At 37.8% G+C, this 24,743-nt stretch overlaps 2 protein-coding genes across 2 annotated transcripts; both read left to right on the plus strand.

Moving 5' to 3' along the window:
• Positions 1–16,403: 16,403 nt before the first annotated feature.
• On the plus strand, positions 16,404–17,935 carry LOC120112298 (protodermal factor 1-like). Its single transcript, XM_039131143.1, has 3 exons — positions 16,404–16,655; positions 16,737–17,055; positions 17,390–17,935. Exons 1-3 carry the CDS (start codon positions 16,493–16,495, stop codon positions 17,715–17,717), a joined length of 810 nt encoding a protein of 269 aa, XP_038987071.1. The 5' UTR covers positions 16,404–16,492; the 3' UTR covers positions 17,718–17,935.
• A 2,730-nt stretch (positions 17,936–20,665) lies between these two features.
• On the plus strand, positions 20,666–24,234 carry LOC103708944 (trifunctional UDP-glucose 4,6-dehydratase/UDP-4-keto-6-deoxy-D-glucose 3,5-epimerase/UDP-4-keto-L-rhamnose-reductase RHM1). Its single transcript, XM_039131144.1, has 3 exons — positions 20,666–20,848; positions 21,801–23,398; positions 23,504–24,234. Exons 2-3 carry the CDS (start codon positions 21,830–21,832, stop codon positions 23,954–23,956), a joined length of 2,022 nt encoding a protein of 673 aa, XP_038987072.1. The 5' UTR covers positions 20,666–20,848; positions 21,801–21,829; the 3' UTR covers positions 23,957–24,234.
• The last annotated feature ends 509 nt before the right edge of the window (positions 24,235–24,743 follow it).

The raw sequence follows: 24,743 nt of genomic DNA on the forward strand, positions 1-24,743 counted from the left end.
CATTTGCAAATGCAGGGACCACACGTCGAGGCCCAGAAATTGCTGCAGGAAAATATGGATCAACCACTACTTGGAAAGTTTGAATGGCATCTACGAGCATTTGTGGGATTTCTTAACAAGAGCAGATGTTGCATATCTCCCCCACTCACTAAAGACTTGGTTGGTTCGCGGAAAAAGAAGGAAGGAAGTATGGTCAACAAGAAAAAAAAAGTTTTCAAACGAGAGAGATAGGAGCTAGTATTCCATAAAAAAAATTCACGAGGACATGAAAGAGGTACATTTTCATCGACTAAAAATTAGAATTTTTTTTACCAAAACTATTCTTAAGCCATCAAAACCCATAAATAAAGCCTTCTCCTCTATTAAGAATATAATAGATACTTAGTACAAATTTTTCACAAAAGTAGATACCCAACTAAATATAAGCTACTCTGAAATATATTAATTTTTTATGATCAACCAAATATACATGCCAAAACTATTTTTTAGTTTTTTTTAAAAAATAATTCGGCAAGAAAAAATAACTAACTTATTTATGCTTTTGCTTCGGTTTCCATAATTTTTTATAGTGGCTTTTAAGATGTTTAATTTTACAGCCTTTTGAAGGGCAAACCTGGCAATCCATTAAGTTATCAGCATAGCCACTTAAGCAATTTAAAACTTTCTGAAAGCCTAGTTATGTTAAAATGTTAAGTTGGGTGGTGGTTAGGCTCTCCATCTTACTCTAACCAATAATAAATGAGGGTTTGATTAGTAGAGTTCCCCATCAACGTTGGGTGATTTAATGCCAAAGTTTTGCGTGGAGTGATGGGCAAAAGAGGAGGTGCCAGTGTCGGTGGGGACCAAAGTCCGCACCCTCCGGGGGGCAAACGACGTTGTAAGGCTGCTCATTATTGTTTTCTCAAACACCTGACACCTCTCATTATTATCCAATTACTAAACTCCTATTTTCCCTTCTCTCTCCACACACGCTTCAAGAGGAAAGTGAATCCAAGTCGTTGGTACGTAAGATCCAAAAGACAAACCTCCATCCCCCTATTTTCCCTTCTCACTCCTATTTGCTTCTTTTTTTTTAGCAAGTGAAGAGTAATTGAGAGGGGCCAAGGCATAGGCAGCTCAGGAAGATTCAATGGAGGGCTGAGAACGATTCCAGGACGAGGCAAGGAGTGACTGTGTTCCCTCGAACAAGAATCCCTCCATATGTGCAAAGGAAATTTTTTTTTTTTATTTAACCATATATTCCATCGTACATATCTTAAAATAGAAATCAAAGAGTCAAAATTAAATGAAACTCCCTACTAATAGAATCCTACTATTTCAAAACTTGAAAGAAAAAAAAAAGAAATACATAAAGTGTCTGCTCACAAGACAGTCCATTCTTATCTCTTCTTCCTCATCAAATTGTCCTTCCCTCTCCATCTATGTACATGGTGTTCGCTACTATACAATCTATAGCTAAATAATCCATATTTGACGACTTTATGATATTGTAGGTTTCTTCATATCTAGTAGCAACTCAATACATATCAGATAAATCGATATACGGTTTTCAGAAGATAGTATTTAAGAGTACACAATATATGACCAAACGAGACATGCATAGCAAATAAGTCATATAGTAATTTAATATACGCCTCTAAATAAATAGATATACAATTTTTAGAATGTGAATTTTACTAGTATATAGTATATGGTCACGTGATACATATTCGTTGGCTTTTTGATATATATTGTAAGTTTCTTTGATACATTACCAATAACAATTTAATGCATACCTCCAAGTAAATCGACATATTGTTTCTACAATATGGTGTTTACTAGTACATAGTCTTTGACCAAGTGATGCATATTTGGCAAATTAGTAATCAAACAATCTAATATATACTTTCAGGCAATCGATACGTAGTTTTTAGAATATGGTGTTTACTAGATCACCATGTAATTGAACATATCTCAACCAAATGAGCTTTTAGTTTTCATGCTTACCATTCCTTTTCTTTAATGCCCCTCCCTCCTTGGATGCTTGGATAGTCACAAGTAGGATGCTTGGACGGTCACAAGGATAAAAGTAGTTAAATTCTTTGATTTTTATGATTTATGACTTGATGAAACGCTTGAAAAAGTCATGAGGAATTGAATCCGTCAGGCTTTTTTTTTTTTTTTTGCTCGTTTGCGAAGAAGGGACGCGGAAACTCGATATCTATAAAAAGTTATGAGGTATTAAATAAGACAAGCGTTTTAGAGCTATCAAAAACTCATAAATTATTACATGATTAAAGTGATGCACTGAAATTGTCGTTTGCTCTTGCGATGGACAGTGTTGCCTTTCCTATCCTTGTTAGTTTACACATAATTTAGTACAATTGTGCAAAAGTAATAGCTAACCATATGTTTCAGGAGTACAGACTCACCACAATTCATCCCCATTCCCAAAAACCATCAAATCCTATTTCTCGTTTCACAAAACATTAAAGTCTTGTTAGAAAAATCACTATTTTTTTTTTCTAAAGAAAACAGATTGTTATTTAGAACAGCACAAATTATAACATATTTATTTTCTTTCTAGGATCATTATTGAAATCTTAAGTTAATCCAACCAACATACTTGTAAGACTTGTGGTTGGCAGCCATGCTGGTTTGATGTTGTCAATTCTTGATAAGGAGGCCTTTGACTCATTTTCATGAATTGAATCGTGGTGGTCTTAGAACCCCTGCCATCTCTATGTTTGCAAAATCTTCTTAATCTAAGAATATGATCAAAATATCTGTTTCTGCAATTATTCTAGTAAGAGATGGGTAGCAACATATGGGGAACTCTCAATCAATCATGATCATATAGTTTTAATGATAAATCTATAATTATTTTCTTAATAGTATGTTCCTATTTATGAAATACTTAGAAAATGAAAGCTGTCAATTCATTGTCATCGCTTCACTCAAAAAACCAAAATGATAGTTGCTTGTCATACAGAATTTAAGATACTCCTATGCACAATCAATAAACAAATGGGAGATAGAAGACGCAATTGAAAATAATACATAGATTGAAATATTTTTTCACTGAAAGATTTTAAAACAAAGACGTAGAAGTCAAATTGTCTCCCACTGGATCTCAAAGTTAAATTAAAGTATATTATCAGGTTTCCATCAATATACTTTCCCCTGGTACTGACAATAGGGCACAAAAATACTTCACTTTTTTTTTCCAGAATTTTCTCCTCAGCTGTTTGACATGGTTAATTCCTTTCAATATTTATAGGAACTGATTGTTGACACTCCCACCATGATTCTATAACGTGTAAAGAGAACAGAAAACGTGGATTCTTCTCGACTATTACATAATGAAAGGATAATTTTCTTGCAATATCTTTATTAAAAGAACAATTTCTCTGTTAGTATAATTTTAGAGATCACATAATAACTTGCAATCCACAATACTTTTTTTATTAGCATGATCCTGTATCAATCTATATTATTTTTTTTGTTAGCATGATCTTGTTAAAGTGATTCTAAGGATCACATAACAACCTATATCACCCATAATATTTTTCTTTCTTAGCATGGTGCTATATCATCCTATATTATTTTTCCTATATAGAGCATGTACACAAGTATATACGACCTTTGAGATGTACCGAATATGATAAAATAGAGAAATAAAATCACTTTTCTCTCTCTTTTTCTATTTTCTTTTTCTTCTACAAATATTTTAACATGCGATCAGATCCACCGATTACCTAATCTCATCTATTCTGCTTTTGCTATAGTCGTTGTTGCCATGTTTAATAGTTTTGATGACCCCTATTGTCAATTTATCATTCTTTGTTTTTCGGTAAATCAACACCCGAAGGTCCTCTATTTTCTGGCAGATTCATAGATCCTCCATTTTCTGCAGATCCTCTATTTACTAATGAATCAACATTCGAAGATCCCATATTTCTTAGTAGATCTTCATATCCTCTATTTTCAGTAGATTAACATCCGAATATCTCTTATTTTCTAATGGATCTGCAGCTTCTCTCCTCCACTTTTATCCTTAGCTTCAGATCTTCGGTCGTCTCTCCTCACCGTCACTTGGCTCCTTTCTTTCTATCTCTGATTTTATTTGCTGCCTCCGACTCCTTCACCATCCAGTTCGAGGTCTCTTGTTCCTCTTCCATAGTGCCTCCATCTGTGAGGATTGTTGACCTTCGATTTTCTTTTAACTAATCATCAGTTCTTGCTGCAACTATTATCTTCCATGTATCTTCTTACTGCCACATCGTCTAAAGTAGCCATAATAAACGACACAATATTCTACTACATTAGCACACACAAGACATGTCATCCAGCCTCATTATCGTTGATTGATTGTGATATTCTGTTACATCATCGTCTGTCCATCCGCAAAGCTTGTCGCAATAGCTGTTTTGCCATATCACTACAATATGAGAGCCACGTTGGCTACTAGTCAGATACAATAGTCCATATCATCAAATATATTTGCCAGCCACATCAATTTGCGATATTATCAAACAAGTTAATCAGTTACATAGTCAGCTATGTTAGTGGACATTGTTGAGGTCTGGGTTTCCCTGACCTCAGACCTTAGCCCCCACTGAACTGGAACAGGGAAAGGAGACTGCGTCCCCACGGAAGGTATTGTCCGCTTTGGAATAGGTAGAAGCCTTTCTCACGATTTTGCCCTTTAAAAGGCACCTCCTGAGGGAAGGATAATCGAGCCCTCTTTTTAAGGCACCGACCTTTCCGCTATTTGGTCGATGTGGGACTAAGTCCGAGACCCTTTATTTCCACAACATCAGCTCCCCCAGCGAGAAGGTTTGAGCCGAGATCAAGGGCCCCTACCTGGCGCGCCAATGTTGAGGTCGGGGTTCTCGCGACCTTAGACCTTAGCCCCCACCGAAGTGGAACAGAAAAAGGAGACTGCGTCCCCACAAAAGGTATTGTCCGCTTTGGAGCAAGCAGAAGCCTTCCTCACGGTTTTTTCTTTTAAAAGGCGCTTCCTGAGGGAAGAGTGATCGAGCCCTCCATTTAAGGCACAGATCTTTCCGCTATTCAGTCGATGTGGAATTAAATTCGAGACCTTTTATTCCCACAACAGACATATTAGCTTGCTGCATTAGTTAGCTACGTCAGCATTGCTAATTATATCAGTTTACTGCATTAGCTCTTTGATCTGCCGCATCAGTTTTTAAGCTACTATATCAGCATCTATTCTGACATATTAGATTTTGTATTATCACATCAGCTTGATATATGAGTCTGCCATACTGATTTTTGAGTTGCTACGTCAACTCCTGATCTACTATATCAGCTTGTGAGCCGCTATAGCAGCTCCTGATCCGCCATATCAAACTCTACGCTGCCACATCAGCCTTTGGTCTATTACTTCAGCCTCTAAGCTGCCATGTCAACTTCTAATCTACCATCACGTCAATTTTTGAGCTGCTATGTTGGCTCCTAATCTATCATATCAACTTCTGAGCTACTACTTTATCTTTTGATCTGCTGCGTCAATTTCTAAGTACATTCGCGATCTAGTTTCCAAACTTAAGTTGGTATCTACAGTGTCATATTTAGTTTGACGGTGGATGTTAGCGTAATTTTAAAGATCACGTAACAAGCTACATCACCAAAAATATTTTTTTATTAGCATGATTCTGTATCAATATATATTTTTTTATTAAAATAATCTTGTTAGAGTAACTTTAGGGATCACGCAGCAATCTGTATCATCCATAATATTTTCTTTTATTAACGTAAACCTTTTGTTTTCTTTATATAGAGTTTATACATGCATATATGACCTCCGAGGTATACCGAATGCCATAGGAAAATAAAATTATTTTTTTTTCTTCTATAAATTTTTTAACACTGTATTTTACGTTTAGACATAAGTACTTTCTGACCAAATGATGACCACCCCAACATCCCAGCAAACTTTGTGACCTTGGGAAAGCTTTGATAAGATGAATCAGCCTGGGTCCATGCGTTTGTTTCCGGTCCTTCCACCTATTGATTACGATTCCCTTCTTTTTTTGGGGCAATTGATTAGTATTCCTAACCCATGGAAATGGTGTTAATGATGCTTAGTTGGACAAGGCCGTATTCTTGGTCTTTTTGAGGTAATCGATTATTATTCCTAACCCGTGGAAATGGGCGTTAATGCTGCTTAGCTGCACAAGGCTGTATTCTCGGTCTACAAATCTTTTTTGACTAAACCCTCACCAGCCTTGGCAATTAGTGCACAACCTACCAAACCAAAAGCTGAGCTACTGTGGACAAAATATTAGGTTCAGAATGGACTAGAAACCTCATCAAATCAATTCAAGCTCACCTCAGTCAAGATGGCATTTTGAAAGGATCACTGTTTCTGTAATTCCTCTCAATGATATTCTTGTTGTTTCTAACTTTTCATTGGAGGTTAAGTGCTTGAATGGTCCTGGTAGTTGGTAACATATAAAGAAAACTAGTAGAAATTTAGCGAGCTATACAGATACGAACAGTAGATAAGACTTTAATGCTCAGAAATGGTCCTCGTAGTTGGACCGACAAATAGGAAATGCGTTTTAATGCTCAGAAATGGTGGAAACAGTGTCTGTCTTTTCTTTATGCCCTCTTTCCTTTGGTTAATATATATATAATATGGACAATTGGGAGAATCCAACGTTAAAGGCCTGTTTGTGGCAAGCAAACTCTATTGCCAAGTTGGAAAGACCCATGCGAGCCCTGTACACTCCAAAATCAAAGAAAGCTTCAACAACCTCCACAATGGAAAAATAGTTCAACTTCTTTCGCACAAATATAATTCCATCCCTCATCCTCTTCGTTATCAATAAATTTAACTTTTACATCTAACTCGAAATCAAAAGCAGAGATTGCATAAATCTTCAAAAAATAAAATCAGGTCTATAACTGCATGAGATTGCATGAAACAATTCAGCCTAATATAAAACTACGCTCAGTCTCAACCAGCCATAAAATACCTCATTTAATGTTTATACCAAGTTTAACCCCCAACTGGAAAGCTGCAATTAAAATGTCAGCTGAGCTATCCACTGCTCATTTAAATTAAGTAACAAGAGAAAGTATAGATAGACAAGTAATCTAATATCCATGCCACCTTTAATTACTTCAGTCAACTGACATTCAAGCCTTTTATGCCAAAGATTTCAACTTTAATGATGAATAAAACAGGTTCAATCCCATGATCTCAAAGTTGCACCTAGGACTGTCAAACAACCATGATATGCGCCCGATGCTTTTCAGGATCTTCTAGAAGACGGCAAGGCGACAGAAAACACTTGTAACATTTCTATTGGATGATCCATTGCCCGAATCCAGACACCCATTTCTCGAATCCTGGCACTAAAGCCCACAACTGGGAATCCACTTCGATCAACACTATCGAATGTCCCACTCAGGAGCCACACCTTACAGTCCCGGTGAAGTAAAGAGTGGAGAATGTGATTCTCTAATTGGAAAGTTGATGCTGACAATGGCAGAGGAAGTCAAAATCATATGGACCAAGTTCTGGGTTGTCCTCCAAGATAATAAGCAAAATAGTTGAGAACAGGGAAAGTCATGAATGATGCCAAAAATCCTAGGTCCCAAAAAAATGATATTTGAAGTTCAGAGCAACGGCATGGCAAGGAAGATGAAGGATAACTTCCTTCAAAACATTGTCCTGATGCACTAAAGATTAGTAACCAATACCCTGGCTGCAATTCCTGTGAATAAAAATTATAAAAGAATAAAACGGCAAGTGAGTGAATGACATTTTATCTTTAGTTTAAACAATGACAAGCAAGCATGATGCTTGTGGTGGTTGAAACATTACACAAACAGATAGTAGCTCAGAAGTCAAGAACTCAACTTCATCTGGAGGGAATAATTAGCTTGGTAAGCTGTCAAAGCAACCAGCACAAAATCTCTGTCCAAGAATATTTACCAAGCTGATGGATTATGGAAACAGACTGCTGGAGGTTTACTATAAACCAGTAGTCATCCTTGCCTAGTTCTTCGATTGCAGGTACGTGTTAACGAGAAACATTTATCTAACGAGATGCATGGGAAACAGAGGAAAGGATCACCATCTTCCTTTCTTAGCAATCAAGTTGTGAGTAGGCAATCAACTACCACTAAACTTCAGAAATTTATATATATATATATATATAGAAAAAAGAAAATGTTATAGAAACAACTGGAAAAATTGCAGTGGTTTCTGAAACACCCATATGCTTACCCCGCTCCCAATGAACAGCTTCATCAAAAATGAAATAGAACACAGACTCAAATGTCTCATCCAAGTTCAAAGCAACTTGAGAAACAAACCAAAATAACCAAATTTCTCTTTTTCTACAGCAAATTAAGCTCACAAAAACCGAAAGCAACTTATGGAGTTAATTCCATCGAACATTAACAAAACTCTGGATACATATGGGAGAAACTTAACCCTAGGCAACTTAAATAATGAAGTACGAGTCTAACTTTTGTTCTTCTTTTTTTTTTCTCCCCTTTTTTCTTTTTGCATGTGTGTGTTTGTGTCTGCAACATCATTGTGATCAAAGATTAGCTTCCTCCGCTAGAAGTTGGAAGACCTTCCTTGAAGTTCTTTTATGTGTCATGTGATTCTGTGATAAATTTGTGTTATCAGAAAATAATTCCATCGGAATCATCAAAACAGATGAGGTTTAAGGGCTTAATCTCATTCCATTTAACCAAATTATAAGTTAGTGCGGGGCCATTCGATCTTTTCACCACTACTCTCTAATCTAAATGGTTGGGAAAAATGAATCAGGCAATAATATACATCATAAAACAGCCAGAAATTAAACTTCTGCATTCTTGGATCAACGTATTACATTTCCTTCCCCTCCAAAATTCTTTCAAAATTCTATCAAAAATTTATCATATTCACTAATTAACGTGAAATGATAATTTACCAATGCTTAAAATAAAAAGGAAAATGCTGCAGGGCACTCGTTATGCACACTCAAAAAGTTGATTAGGCCAGAACTGTTGATTTAGCAACACTACAATTAATCAAATTTTATATTTGGCAACAAATACTGCAAGTTGTACCAATCCTATCTTGCTACATGGCAAGAGAATTGCTCATGTGCCCACCCTGTAGCATCATTTTAGTTATTCCACATTCCATTCTTGTTTAAATCCTGCAACGATGATACCGTCGCCATTGATGATGATGATACATCCAATACTAGCAAGTCTACCCTCATGCCTCGTATTGATATTTCTCATTGGGGGTGAAAGTGGACAAGATCATATTCGTCCAGATCCATTTTCATATTCAATTCTATTAAGATATGAACAAAAATTTAAGCATCTAACTATATCTATGTTCGTATTCATATCCATACAAAAAAAAAAAGGATATAGATATGGATAGACAACTACCCGATCTGTATCCGAATATCCAATTTTATTTACAACCCTATTTAATTCTATATAACACACAAACTTTTAATAAAAATATATAACCATATTAACATGCTATTGACGTGATTTACCATCCATTTAGTAATATCTTTGATTCTATGGTCATAAAGTATAACTATCGGATTTATATCCATATTTATATTCATATTTTCAGTATCCGATATGCAGCCGTATTTGTTTGAAACAAATATAGATATAAATTTTTGTATCCGAATAATATGCATATCCATATTTATATTCATCAAATAAAATAAATGTAGATATGGATATACTGATATTCAATCAGTATCTAGTCTAATTTCAGCCTTATTTCTCATTGTGGTGGCCCCGAGAACTTTCCATTGTTTTGTTGTGAAGAAATGATATGGTGGTAATGCGCCACGATCAGAGTTCAAAGCTGGACCAATAGAAAGTCATATAACCAACCGAACGAAAAGGCCTGCCAAGTGCCAAGAGAAATAGCCCAACAGCCCACTACCGCTGGTTTGGGTTTCATCTGAACTTCTAGGGTTTTTCCCATCGGTTGACTCTTTAAATTGACACGCCGGGGACTTGGACTTCCCCATCTCGAGCGGCCTCCATGGATTTTGTGGTACTCATATTTCTCTACCTTCCAAGCTTCTCTAAAACTATTCTCCCGTTTTTTTTATATTTACTAATCTTCTCTGGATAATAAAAGTTTGCTCTGATCCAAGTGGAATTTGTATGTGTGGAGGGGGCGATGATGATGCGATTTTGTTTGCAATGATATGGTTTGCCATATGATTAATCTTTAACAAATCATCGCTAGGTTCTTTCTGAGTCCCCTTTTATTTTAGCAATTTATTTCTCCTAATTTTCTTATTATCATCTTTTGTCTCCATGTAAACCGTAGCGTTTTTTTCTTAGGCAAATATACTCAACTTTTGGATTCTCCTTGGGATTCTCCGGATTTAGCCATTCCCTTTTTTTTATTTCTTTTTATTTTTTTCTTAAAATTCCCTTGGGCCCAATATGAAACCTGATTTCTTTGAAGATTAATCAGTGCTGTACACTTTTTTTTTCTTTTTAGAAGACAAATCAAACTTAGATTAAGTTAAAACGATGCATCCTTGGCGAGTATTTTCGGATTAAATTCTGAATGGAGGTTTGAGATTGAGCTCCAACCGATTTAGCTCTTTCTTTTTGTGTTAGAAAATGGTGACCAAGTCACCACCATTTGGCATTCACAACAGGATGGGGATCGTCACCCGATTGGAGCTGCAGTGTGAACTTTGAAAAATAGAATAGAAAGTTAAGGAATAAAATATATTACTTAAATACAAATACTACTTATCTTTAGCATTATTTTTTCCATAGATGAATCATCACATCCATACTCAAATCCTTAAAAATTTTGAGACGCCGTATAAGTTAGAAATAGTCTGAGTGATTTGCTGTTGCTGACAACCAAAAGGCTGACTACGAGTTCGGAGTTTTTTTTTTTTTTTTGTCAAAAACGAGTTCGGAGTTTGGAATACTGAGTCATAGTTTAAGCTATAATACTATTGCAATTATAGCTTTTGCGCACGCCAATATCTAGCTTCAACTTGGAAGCCTTTTCTGGATAAACGAATTGAAAGCTCTTTTTTTTTCTTGGAAATTGATTGAAATTTCTGCAGAACTTTGGAAACCAAGTTCATACTGACATTTAGATCCAAGTTTGTCAGTTTGGGGATGCTGGAGGATTATGGCCACATGAATATAATGTCTGGCACAGGGAGTTCAAGTGTCACACATTTGGCTCTGGTGAATTAGTTGTACAAATTGGCATTACAGTATGCTCTTAACATATGAAAAATCTCATGAAAGAATGATCAACTGAACATTTCAGCCCAACCATTTCAGCACAAGTGTCAGCCATGGTATCCATGATCAACTGAACCCTACATCAAGAGTGAGCGAAGGGAATCTGTGGTGTTTCACCTATGCCATAAAACATGAGTTAGTTGAGGATAGGCTGGGCCACGAGTAGCCTCTAGCTCTTCTTAGTTCGGAGGGAGACTAGTGATGCACCTGTTATACGGAGAAGGTTTAATGTATGCAGCTTTACCCCAATATACAGAGAGACTATTTCTATATTTCTAATCAACAATCTTTAGATCATAATGAAGCAATCTTATTGTTGCACTACAATCCACCCTCTTTCTAGCCCTAGTTTCGTAGTCCTAATATTAGGAGCTGACGTGTGTTGGGCCCACCTAAATACGACTTTAGCTCTAGCTTCTCTCTATCAATTGAAGGCAGACAAATTGCCACAAGATTGTGTTGTCACCAACACTAAAATCCACCTTCACTTGGTGTTAAATTAACTTCTTTGGGCCATCGTTTGGCTTTTGGATACAAGAAATCTGACCTAGTCTCCCAAAATGGAGAATAAAGCTGGCAAGCATATGATGGTTGATTTCTTTGTATTAGGTACATTAACCTAATGTAAGTCATATTGGCTGGATCTTGGCATGTGCAATACATATGATTTATACAAGTGCAATCAAGATTGATTGTAGTGAATGGGATGATGATATCCTTTGTTTTAGGTTATGCACACTTACATTTGTTTATTTTTTGATAAACACTTACATCTATTCATTAAGAGCAACGGTTAGTGTGTGTTATAGAGATAGTAAAGGAAAATTACATTTATAATGAAATTAGTGGAAGATGTTCTCAAAGATGCCAGCGTCCCTTAGTCACCAAAGTCATCTTGTTGTATGGGCTGCCCAAACTATCTCAAATGCATATTAGCAACCAAAATATGTGAAGTAGATGTATCAAAAGTCAAAAGAATTTTTTTAAGAATTTTTTTTTTTGGAAGGGAGATTTGTCCAGAATCTCAAAGTCATTAGTTTTTCAATTTTTGAAAAATTCATAGATCAAGCCTTCATCCATTGTATGTCATTTGGACATTCCATGACTTCCCTTGCATCAAAATCATATTAGTTAAAAAAACTTATGCTTTAATATATATTTATAAAAACCCCAATACTACATAATCTCTTAGCAAGAGTCTCAATAAGGATATATATGAGAAGAAATAAGATCTCTTATGATGTAATACTTTTTTAGATTGTCAATGCTTTATAGTTTCTTAGTTATAATTTCAATACAAAAGTCAACAATTGGTTGGCACTGCTCCCCTGAGAGCTTGCCTTTAGACAATATCCAGTATTCAAATCCTCGATATAGCCCAAAAATCAATTCTAATAAATAAAAACTTTTTATATTTCTGTTAATGCTTTCTGTCCAACTTTCTCAAATCTTTGATTCCCCTAGCTTCTTAAAAGATCTTTGTTCTCATAATAACTTAGTAAATCTTAAATCACGGTTGCTCATAAAAAAAAAAAAGTAAACATGGACATTGACGTGTCATACACGCATGAAGACTGGCACTAAAAACTGGAAGCTGAATGTTTTTTTTTTTTAATGTAGTTATGACCCAACTCAAGGAGAAAAACCAAAAATAAAAAAAAGAAACAAAATCTACCCTCCTAAGAAGGCTCTAAAAAGATGATTCGCACAATCCAAGCGTTTCAGTGAACCTGAACAAATTAAACCACTGCATTCAAAGAACCTGATCCTGAACCCAAAATTTGCAGCCAGGCTGACGAAAAAATCAAGGCTGCCATGAGAATTTTGAATCTAAGTTGGACGATGGGCCCAGCCCTGCGGTCCGTCCGTACGTCCTCTTACTTAGTTGTCCCGTCCGTTCCAAGTTGGGCTGTTGAGTCAGAAGGTCACCTTTTCTTTCATAATTTGGATTCTTTCAGAATTTATTTGGATATTTCCATAAAATTAAGCTAAAAATTTTATAAATTTGTGGATTGGATACTGTTTAAATATTTCTATAATTAGGCTAAAAAATTCTAGAGAATTGAGCCTATTGGTCCTTTTGCTTGTATTTTTTAAGTGCCTGAATCTTTAAGCTGCAGGAAGAAAAAAAATTTATACCTATGAGATTTGGACTGGAAGGTAGTTGGTTGGTCCATAGTTATACTTAAATGGATGACTTAATTCATGAATCTTACGAAATTTTCCTCTTTCAACCCTTCAGCAGTGCTCTAGACTGCAACAAGGTGGGATTGAGACGAGTTCAAAGCTGTTGCTTTGCTTTCCTAGGAGTGAAGTTGGTCTGCTTTGTCTAGTATCTATCGTGCGCCACGTGGCTTTCAAGATAGGTTCTATGTGCAGACTAACGTTCATGATGATTAAATTACTTGCAAATGAAACTATGATGAGCTCATGAGCCGTGATAGCATTCCTCAGCACGTAACTTCTCCAAAATGCGAGAAAAATTGTTGCTTTGATTCTAAACACATTTGAAAGACTTTTGACCGGTACCATTTTTATTCATGACAAAAATTGCAATTAGAGTTTCCTGTTCATCTTATCCAAAATCTATTATGGTTTAGACATCAATAAGTTGGATATGTGACTCCTTAAGATGAGTCATGCCATCCTATTCACACTGTAGGGCCCATATTTAGAGGCATTTAGCTGGTGTTATATATATATATATATGTATTGGGTCATCCTGATATGGCGTATACGTAAGTATTGCAAAAGGATAGTTGGATATGGTTTGATTTCAAGGTACTAGCCCAGTTGTGATGGTGCCGAATGCTCGATCAATACATACCTAGCCATGATCAAGTTGTCGTAGAAGGCAATCATGGCAGTATTTGCTGTTCGTCTTTCGAATGACAATATTTCTAGAAACAAGCTTGATCATGTTCCAAATATGGCGTTCTAATTTTGGAAGATAACTATGGTTGAAATAAACTTGATTATCTTCCTATTATGGCCATAGCCACAATTTCCTTCCTGTATTGTCGTTATATGATTTTAATATATTGTCATTACATGATTATATGTAATCTCTCATTATCTTCCTTGAAATGCTGTGTTTATAAATAAATTGTCAAAGAATCAAATCTCAATAATAAGGAGAAATCTAACAACTATGGAAAATCATATAATGACAATATACATGGAACGATATAATAACAATACATGAAAGTAATTACAGCAATGATAGGAAGGTAATCGAAGCCATGATAGGAAGATAATCATATTTGTTTCAATCATAATTATCTTCCAAGAATCAGATGCTATATTGGAAGGAGTTCAAACTTGTTTTTAGCAATATTGCCATGATTGCCTTCTATGACAACATGACAATGGCTGGGTGTATTGACCGAGTATTAATTAAGGCACCATCATAACTGAGGCAATTGCCAACTCATGCATGCAAGTACCTGCTGTACACGCCACATGACTCATAAAGCTTATGAATAGCTCAATTCGGTTGAGAAACTTTATAGTAGTGTGACACATTTCATATGGACGGCGTACCTTGGTAACTTGATAGAGAAGGCAGTGGGCTGCTCAGAGGTTTTAAATTCCACCCGGGGCTTCTTTCCGCCCAATAACTAGGTGAGAGAGAGACTTGGCCATTCTTTTCCATTGTCTACATTCTTTTTTATTTATTTTTAAGAAAGCCCTCCAGGTTTGCTCTTTGAAGAGGGATATTGTATGAAACGAAAATATGTACGTTTATCAATGTCATTAGATTTATATAGTACAAATATAATGATATTTTCGATTTTTTAAGCAATGATGATGTTATCTTTCTTACTATATGCCCAATACTAGAATTGCATCTGCGCAAGAAGAGTTGTTAATATTCATTTCACCAGCAAAAGTTGTTCACGTAGCAAGATCCATTAGTCAGGCATGGGTCCCTCATTCGAATCCTATGCGCCTTTTTCAATGCTTATTACAAGTGTTAGACTACAAATAGAGTTTGTATAATAATTTAATGAAATTGAAAGGAGTCTTTAAGAAAACACGAGTGCAGGTTGTGAACTCTATTGAGAGAAATGGATGAACTACGACAAGCAGACTCCTTTAACCCTCCATAAACGTAAGGCATTGTCATGAATTTTTTTATTATAAATACACTTTATTTTTAGTAGATACATGGACTAATATTCAGCCTCAATTAATTAGTACAAAAGGTGTATAAACTAATCTATTACGAAAAAACTTAATTGTAATCATGGTCATCCATCTTAAACAAACAACATGCGTCTGTCAAGATTGAGTAGCATATATATATTGCAACTGAAGCTTCCAAATAAAATCCAGAATTAATGACGGAGATCGCTGGAGAGAATTCTTAGAAGAGCTAGAGAAACTTCTGTGAATCTTTTAAATTTACCATATAATCTAAAAAGAAGTAACAACAATTACTAAGCACTTGCAATTAAATAGTGCATATGCAGTGACGGTAATGAAATCAGTTTGTTCGACTCGTATTATGGAGCCCGGCCGAATTGAATGGATGATCAGTTTTTTTTCTTCTTTGTTGGTAGAAACCATGGAGGTCTAAAAGTTTCTTCCCCAAGTTAAAACCCTAGCCCTTTAGCTTTGGAAGATTGATGCGGCTAGCTACAATGCAGTACAATAAAAGTGCCGATCACGAGGTGACATGGGTAGGTGAACTCATATTCCAAATAGTTATGAGGCTTGGATGAGCTGTTCTCATTAGAGCAAGGGTTCTCCAAACTCGGGACGACAGTAGTCTTCCAAGCTGCACTTATTAACACCCCATCCAGGACTATACAAATAAATAGACGACAAGCTTCTAACGTATTATCCGTGTCATATCCTATGTGATGGCGATCAAGACAATGCATCGAGGTTGGGCCTAGATATAGTTGAAAGAATACTTCATTGCCTTCTGGTTTCAAGAAGCGTCAATTTCCAAACTTAGATGAGCTCCCTTATGCTACAAAGCATTAAGTCCCTTAAATGCACCTGCACCACGTCAACCAACTTTTTACAGTCTATCTGCGTCCATATTTATGCTAGTATGCAGTGCTATCAATCGAGTCTCGCTTTTCCCGTGTATTTATGGACACCAACTCCCCGTGCCACTCTTCACAGCGACTCGACTCCTTTAATTCCTCTCTCTTGCTCCTCCCTCTTTGTGGGCTTTGAGTTGGTCGCGATGGAGAGTGGGAGGAAAGGGAAGGGCCTTCTCATGTATTTCCTGTTAATGGGGCTGGTTTCTCATGAAGTGGTCACACCCGTTGTGTGCAGGAGCCTCGAGAAGTTTGCTGACCAGAAGAACTACTACTCTCCTGATCCACATGCACCGAGCCATCCCAGACGTAAACTCTTCTTCCTTTCCTCTGATCCTCTATAGCTTTAGCTAACAGTGTAATAACACAGCATGGTTGACATTCTTACAGACTCACACAGGACTCCTTCTTGCGGAACACCGCCGCACGGCGGGACGCCGACGCCGACGCCGACGCCAACACCAACACCAACACCATCCCATGGAGGTGGTGGCCACTCCAATCCGCCATCTGGTGGTGGGTACTCCAATCCGCCATCTGGTGGTGGGTACTCCAATCCACCGCCTGCACCGATCGTCGACGCCCCTCCTTCCCCTCCCCTGGTTCCTATCGTCCCTCCAACTCCATTTACTCCGGTGAGCCCCACGCCTCCGGCGCCGCCGTTTATTCCGAATCCAAATATCCCGCCATTCTTCACTGGCACATGCGAGTAAGTCGCCTGAACTTGGTCACAAGGCGCTTGGTACATTCTTCTGAATCTTTCACCTACGTTGAAATCACCACCCACCCCAAAAACTTAAGGCTAATAGGATGAGATAAATTTATTTATATATTTTATTTTTTTTTACACTTCTTCTCTAGGCCGAATTTTTTTTAATAGATGAGCTCAATATGTAATTTCTTTTTTTAATAATGGGGTTAAACTTTAATACCATGTTGAAATTACCACTTATCCCAAAAACTTAAGCTAATAGTATAAGATAGGTTTATTTATATATTTTATAATTTTTTACTATCTAAGTCGTTACGTTACATGCATTCAGCTTCTGGAGGACGCACCCAGCAGCAATATGGGGCCTCTTTGGTTACTGGGTCCCCGTCGGCCAATTCTTCGGGTTGCCATCTACTTCGATGTTTGGGAGGAACCTGAGCTTACCGGAGGCACTGGCGAACACTCGCAAGGATGGCTTCGGAGCTCTCCTCCGCGAAGGGACGGCTTCTCTTCTCAACTCCATGGTGAACCGGAGGTTTCCCCTGACGACGCAGCAAGTGACGGACGCTTTTGCCGCTGCTGCAGCGTCCAACAAGGCTGCTGCAGCCCAAGCCCAGCTCTTCAAGAAGGCTAATGAGGGCCATCTCAAGCACAATTAGTAGCGCCTCCTGATATTTTCCTTCAATGGTACATGCGTTTTCGCTGTAGTCTCGTGTAATGAGCTTGAGTGGTGTGTATGACTGATGATCTTCTTTGTGTGTGTTAATGTCTTGTGTCAAAGCTTCGTAATTTCAAATGTAGTGCGATGTTGTGGGGAGTGGAAATGGCATTAAAGATGAAACATGAGCATATGTTGCAGTGGACCGAACTCGGTTAATGTTCGGATATCAGGCTTAGAACAAGTCCATGCAAATTTAGGCAGCTCAAATAAGGTGATGATGCCCCAACCCGCTGTTAGTACAAAGTTCAGAGTTATGCCTTCAAGACCAGATCTGATTGCAATGAAGTGGCGTGAATTTTTCCCATAAAGCTATTTCGTTCGTTCAAGGTCCAACAGAGATTAACTCGAGGCCATTTCCATTCATTTCCAGCCCTAGTTGGTAGGTAGGAAACCATGAATGTAATCGGCGAAAGGAGACCACACTTGAATGTCAGTATCAACCATGCCGAATAAAATAGACCTCTTAATAGAACCTCGCCAAATCATGGCAGTCTAACGTTGCCTCGGAAGTGCGGCCAGATCCAGTTCCTTGAGGAATGGACGGACTTCTTGCTGTGTAGTGTTCTCAAATCAGAACAATCAATGCGCCTTAATAGCACTTCACAGTGACAATTAATCGGATTCAAGTCAGCATTGTGCTGAACCAACCATCCCCTGCCCGGAAACATTTAAGGGATACAGCAGGCACAGAGATAGCCTTCCGGCCAATCCTAAACAGGGCTCTAGTTGCCCCGGTTGATTTGGCTACACCAAGTTCTCGCTTGAATCAGTTGCATACGTATAACACTTGTTGGGAAAGGTATCAAAGGGGAAGCAGTGTACATGGATTTTAACCATTTGCATCTTTTCGTTCATCATCTTATAAATTGTTCAAACAAAAAAAAGAAAAAGGGAGGAAACGATGCTCCAAGTTCACCTAGGTCTTTATGATTTTGTTGGAACCTATCTGATCTAAGCCTGAATTGAAAAACCAAGAGCTTGTTTGGTAATGTTTTCATTTTCTGTTCAAGAAGAAAATGAACCAACTTAGATATCATGTACGTTGAAAACTATTTGTTCTTCAAATTTTTTTGTAAAATAGATTTTGCTACTATGCCTTTTTTGTTGTTTTTAATAGAATGAAATAAACGAAACAAACCATCAATTGATGAAAGATATTATGAGAAAATAATAGGCTAATGTTGACAATCGATTTTCTATATTTATTTTTTATTTCTAATTTAGTCCAAATTCCACGTGAGCGATAACCTTCCAAAATTCAATCTTGTTGCTAAAAATTCGATTTTTTTCGAGTGCTAACCATGTACGAGATGTGCTTCAACGTCTTGATTAACCACCATTTTCATGATCCTCCACCACAATGGCTCACTATAAAAATATGAATTTTTTCTTTTGAGAAGATAAAATATAATTATTTTTTATTTCTTTATCTCAAATAAAATAAAAGAAGAAGAAAAAGAAAAAGAAAGAAAAAAAATAAAAAAAATAAAAGAAAGGATGAAAGAAGATAAAAGAAGAAGAACAAAAAGAAAGAAAGGAACTATGGGAGGAGGGGCGAAGTAGGGATGGTGTCCACGGTCCACCCAAACATTTGACCGGAACCACTGCAAGAACGGGGATGGACCAGTAATATTGGATTTCCATTACGTGAGGCGGTGCGGCCCTGGTGCCTGGTTTGGCGTCAAGACCGTGTCCTTGCCTACGACTTGGAAGGTGTGCTTGATGTTTACCCTCCGTCTTTCCACGTTCCTTCCAATGTTAGAATGTCACATCAAGCCAACCGTTTTCGAAGGCAACCTAAAACGCGTATCTGCCATGAACCTGTTTGAGTTTTTTCCACATACTAATCTGAGAGTACACTTCAAGCACTTTAGCTGACATCCAGAACACAACCTTACATCTGTTACATCAAATCAAATAATTTAATCTCCAATTTACAGGCAAAATACTTCATAATAGTTTTGGATCTTACCTTTCCGTGAAAAAAAAAACTGTCATTTTTTTTTTGGCGTGTGGAGTGAATTGAAAGTTGGGCAGCAGTCCATGTTTCCAACCTGCTAGCGTTTGGTGTCTTGGTACCTCCGAACCAGAGCCGTTACTTTATCTTTATTAATTAATTCAGCTACAAATCAACGTGCTTTCTAAGTTCCAATCCAAAGAAGAAAGCAATCATACTCTTAGAATGAGTTGCAGCATCTGCCATGTGCCATCCGTGGGCGTGTCCCTAAATACGGTCAGATCCTCTCCATCTAAGCCCACCATTTCCGGAGATTAGATGCGGCAAATCCAACCTTAACCTAGGATTTTCCCCAAGCATGAGCCACAAACCAAGGACCTCCTGCAATTGCGCCACCAAAATAGAAGGTATTCCTACTCACAAATCGTCAGACTAATTAAGCAAAGGAAGTTAATCCAGCGGTCTTCATTTCTTTTTTAAATAACCGAATTTATAACAGATCTCTCTTATTTATAAAATATTAAATTAATATTTTTTGAATAAACTATTTTTTATTTTTTTTGGTACAATAGTTGCTTATGTTAATCAAGCATGAATACAACCAACTGAATCAAGATACAACATATGGCATAAAGATGGGATACAATATTTAGTCCATATCTATTAAACCTTATGGTACTCGTTGTAACTTTGGACACCAAAGGTAGTCCATAAAACATAAAAAAGTCATTCTAGAATTGGATTAGATTAATAAAATCTGAAATTATAAAATAGCTGATTAAGAAGAAAAAAAAGGGGATAAAAAAGAAAAACAAAAGGAGGAGAGACCCAAGGGAGAGAGACCGTTGAGAGCATCCCGTGTGGCCGTACATACACGTGTGGAAATTTCCGGCACCGCGTCGCCGAGCCTGCGCTTTAAATTCCTTCCCCTCTCTCCTCTTCCTCTCCTCAACCCCAACTAAGGAGAGGGAGGAAAGGGTCTGGTTCGCGCTCTCTCGGGACTCGATTCCGCAGCTACGCCTACGCCCTCTCGCCTCGGATTCCCATCATTTATCGGCCCCTGTCCCCGGAGAAATCCTACCCGTCTTCTCCGGCCATCTCTTCTCGCACCCGTAAGAGCTCCTTTCTCTCGGATTCATGCCCCATTTTTAGGTTTTCTTGACCTTATTTAGACAATTAATTTTCAGATTAGATCTCATGTTGCCGTGATTCTTCTACTGCTTTTGAGTCTTTTTGTTCTTAGATTTTCGGATAATTCGGTAGAAAATAGTAATTTTAACCTGGCTGCTTGGATTCTCGCCTCCATCTCCTTTAGATCCGGCGAGGGGAGGAGGAAAGAAAGGTTTTGTAGCGTTCGATCTCTTTTTGCGAGGTTTCTTGCTATATTTTCTTTGAAAGGGCTCTTTTTGTTTGAGGAGATGGGATCTTTGGCTTGAATTCGGTCAGATCTGATTGGTATGAATGGGAGGAACGAAATCTTTGTCCTAAAAAGGAAATAAGGAATCGGATCTGATCGCATTGCCTTCTATTTACTTACTGTTGTAAAGAATGGAAGTCTGACTGTTGTGTGGCAATGTTGTTTCCATGCTGCGCTCATGCTCTGAGAGTTTCCCCTAAGATTTCTCAATTAGATATTTGTGGTTGGTCAATCTAATCAGTGGGGTCTCATTTTTTTCATATTCCAGACGCATAATAAAAATTGGTACTTGCTCTTACTTGAGAAATTACAAGAAGACCAATTGAGGGTTGATCTGGACTCAAGTGCCCTCATTGCCTTCAATATTCTTAGTTCTATATTAAGATAAAAGATGAAGAAATTCCTTGCTAACTAAAGCATTCTTAGATCTATATGAAGATACTCTTCAAGAACTGTTTAATTCCTGAAAAAAAGCATCCTGGGTTTGCTGGCTTATTCTTACCCATTTAACTATTTCATCATTCCTTATTATTAAAAATTTTGCCTTTTCTTTGCTGCAAATGTAATAGTGCCTCTTGATATTGCTGATCCGCTTGCAAAACAAACAATTTCAATTTCGCTTTCTTTTTTTTTCTTTTGGTTTGCAGTATTGATATAGGAAAAGGAAAGAGGACAGATGGCATCATATGAGCCCAAGAACATCCTCATCACTGGGGCAGCTGGCTTCATTGCATCGCATGTCGCCAACCGCCTCATCCGAAACTACCCTGAGTACAAGATTGTGGTTCTCGACAAGCTCGACTACTGCTCGAACCTTAAAAACCTCAATCCATCCCGCTCCTCTCCCAATTTCAAGTTCGTCAAGGGTGACATTGGCAGTGTCGACCTCGTCAACTACCTCCTCATCACTGAGTCCATTGATACCATCATGCATTTTGCCGCCCAGACCCATGTCGACAATTCCTTTGGCAACTCATTTGAGTTCACCAAGAATAATATCTATGGAACCCACGTTCTCCTTGAGGCTTGCAAGGTCACTGGTCAGATCAGGAGGTTTATCCATGTTAGTACTGATGAGGTTTATGGAGAGACCGATGAGGATGCTGTGGTTGGAAATCATGAGGCATCTCAGCTCCTTCCAACAAACCCATATTCAGCGACAAAAGCTGGGGCGGAGATGCTTGTTATGGCTTATGGAAGGTCATATGGTCTGCCAGTGATAACTACCCGAGGAAACAATGTGTACGGGCCAAATCAATTTCCAGAGAAGCTCATTCCAAAATTTATCCTTTTGGCTATGAGAGGGCTGCCACTTCCGATTCATGGTGATGGTTCTAATGTTCGAAGCTATCTATATTGCGAGGATGTTGCTGAGGCTTTTGAAGTTATTCTTCACAAAGGAGAGGTTGGGCATGTTTATAATATTGGGACTAAGAAAGAGAGGAGAGTGATTGATGTAGCAATGGATGTCTGTAAACTTTGCTCACTGGACCCAGATACAGTTATCAAGTTTGTAGAGAACAGGCCCTTCAATGACCAGAGGTACTTTTTGGATGATCAGAAACTGAAGAACTTGGGTTGGTCAGAGCGGACCCCTTGGGAAGAAGGGCTGAAGAAGACAATGGAGTGGTACACAAGCAACCCTGGTTGGTGGGGGGATGTGTCTGGTGCTCTTGTGCCTCATCCAAGGATGCTGATGATGCCTGGGATTGAAAGATATATTGATGGGTCCGAAGAGGTGAAGGGCATGGTTTCTCAGTTTACCAATAATCAGAGCAGGATGGTGGTTCCTGTTTCAAAGGGTATTAGTGGCTCTCCTCGGAAGCATTCTTTGAAGTTCTTGATATATGGCAGGACTGGATGGATTGGAGGCCTTCTAGGAAAGATTTGCGAGAAGCAAGGGATACCATTTGAGTATGGAAGAGGACGTCTCGAAGAGCGCTCTCAGCTCATTCTGGATATTCAGAATGTGAAGCCAACTCATGTTTTCAATGCTGCTGGTGTGACTGGCAGACCAAATGTTGACTGGTGCGAATCTCACAAGACAGAGACAATTCGCACCAATGTTGTGGGCACTTTGACCCTAGCAGATGTTTGCAGGGAGCATGGCTTGTTATTGATGAATTATGCTACTGGGTGTATATTCGAGTATGATGCTGGACACCCTCAAGGATCGGGTATTGGATTCAAGGAGGAAGATAAACCAAACTTTACTGGCTCTTTCTATTCGAAGACTAAGGCAATGGTAACTTCTTGCTTTCTGTCAACGAAAATGTCTTTTTACCTACTCTATTATGAAAACTCTAGAACTTAAAAGCTGATATGTTCATTATGTTGTTGCAAAATGCAGGTTGAGGAGCTTTTGAAAGAATATGAAAATGTCTGCACTCTTAGAGTTCGAATGCCAATATCTTCTGACCTCAGCAATCCTCGCAACTTCATTACAAAAATAACTCGTTACAGCAAAGTGGTGAACATTCCGAACAGCATGACAATCTTAGATGAGCTTCTTCCCATATCAGTTGAGATGGCCAAAAGAAATTGCAGGGGCATATGGAACTTTACTAATCCTGGTGCTGTAAGCCATAATGAGATCCTGGAGATGTACAAAAAATATATGGATCCTAGTTTTGCATGGGTCAACTTTACTCTGGAAGAGCAGGCCAAAGTCATTGTTGCACCTCGAAGCAACAATGAGATGGACGCTTCAAAATTGAAGAGTGAGTTTCCCGAGTTGCTCTCCATCAAGGAGTCTCTTATCAAGTATGTTTTTGAACCCAACAGGAAGGTCCTTGCTGATTGAGAAGCTAGTTGAAGCTCTCAGTTACTCTAGATTTCATGATCAGAAATTAGGACCTTAATCTTCATCCCTTGATTGGCAGCTGCAGCCACCATATGATAGTATGATTATCATCCTAAGTTCTTGTAGGTTGTAGCAAAATTCTTGTTTCACTTTCGGTTCCCAGCTATGGCTTGTTTATGATGAGGTGAATATTTTGTCATCTAAATTTGGATTGTTTAAGACATACATTCCGTTAACGAATCCTCCTATTAAATTCTCCTAATTCAGCTGCCATATAATTTATTAGATTCTCCTTGTGAAGCCTGTTATTGTTTAAGACATACATTCCGTTAATGAATCCTCCTATTGGTTTAAGATTCAAATGTCGTAGATGTTGCAAAGATTCTTCTGTTGCATGTACAATCTATTATGGGTTGCATCTATCCTTTAAAGTACCTTCTTATATGGGAAAAAGTAGGTTCAAATATATGGATAGGTAGATTAAGTATGATATTAATGGGCTGGGGGTGGGTATTATATTTTACTAATATTGTCCGTATGGTGAGTGACCGTGTTGAATGGAGGTCATCTTGTGTCGATAGGACGTTGTACTTAATGGGCGACCAGCCAAGTTTGATGTATTTAGAAAGAACTTGAACTTTCCAAGAGATACCTAGGAGGGATTTTAGGGTGGGATGACTGAAGAATATTAAATTTCATAAAACATTTTGGGATTGGTCTTCTTATTTATTTATTCTACTCTGGGTTTGCTCATACTTCATGAAAAAATGTCTTTGTTGGAAAATTT

Source organism: Phoenix dactylifera, chromosome 11 (assembly GCF_009389715.1).
Source record: "Phoenix dactylifera cultivar Barhee BC4 chromosome 11, palm_55x_up_171113_PBpolish2nd_filt_p, whole genome shotgun sequence".
NCBI lineage: Eukaryota > Viridiplantae > Streptophyta > Magnoliopsida > Arecales > Arecaceae > Phoenix > Phoenix dactylifera.

Excerpts from the sequence above, each read along its gene's own strand:
- LOC120112298 (XM_039131143.1), top strand. The coding sequence starts at position 16,493 with ATGGAGAGTGGGAGGAAAGGGAAGGGCCTTCTCATGTATTTCCTGTTA. Across the intron at positions 16,656-16,736 it reads TGCACCGAGCCATCCCAGAC|ACTCACACAGGACTCCTTCT; the intron begins GTAAACTCTTCT and ends ACATTCTTACAG. Across the intron at positions 17,056-17,389 it reads TTCTTCACTGGCACATGCGA|CTTCTGGAGGACGCACCCAG; the intron begins GTAAGTCGCCTG and ends ACATGCATTCAG.
- LOC103708944 (XM_039131144.1), top strand. The coding sequence starts at position 21,830 with ATGGCATCATATGAGCCCAAGAACATCCTCATCACTGGGGCAGCTGGC. Across the intron at positions 23,399-23,503 it reads ATTCGAAGACTAAGGCAATG|GTTGAGGAGCTTTTGAAAGA; the intron begins GTAACTTCTTGC and ends TGCAAAATGCAG.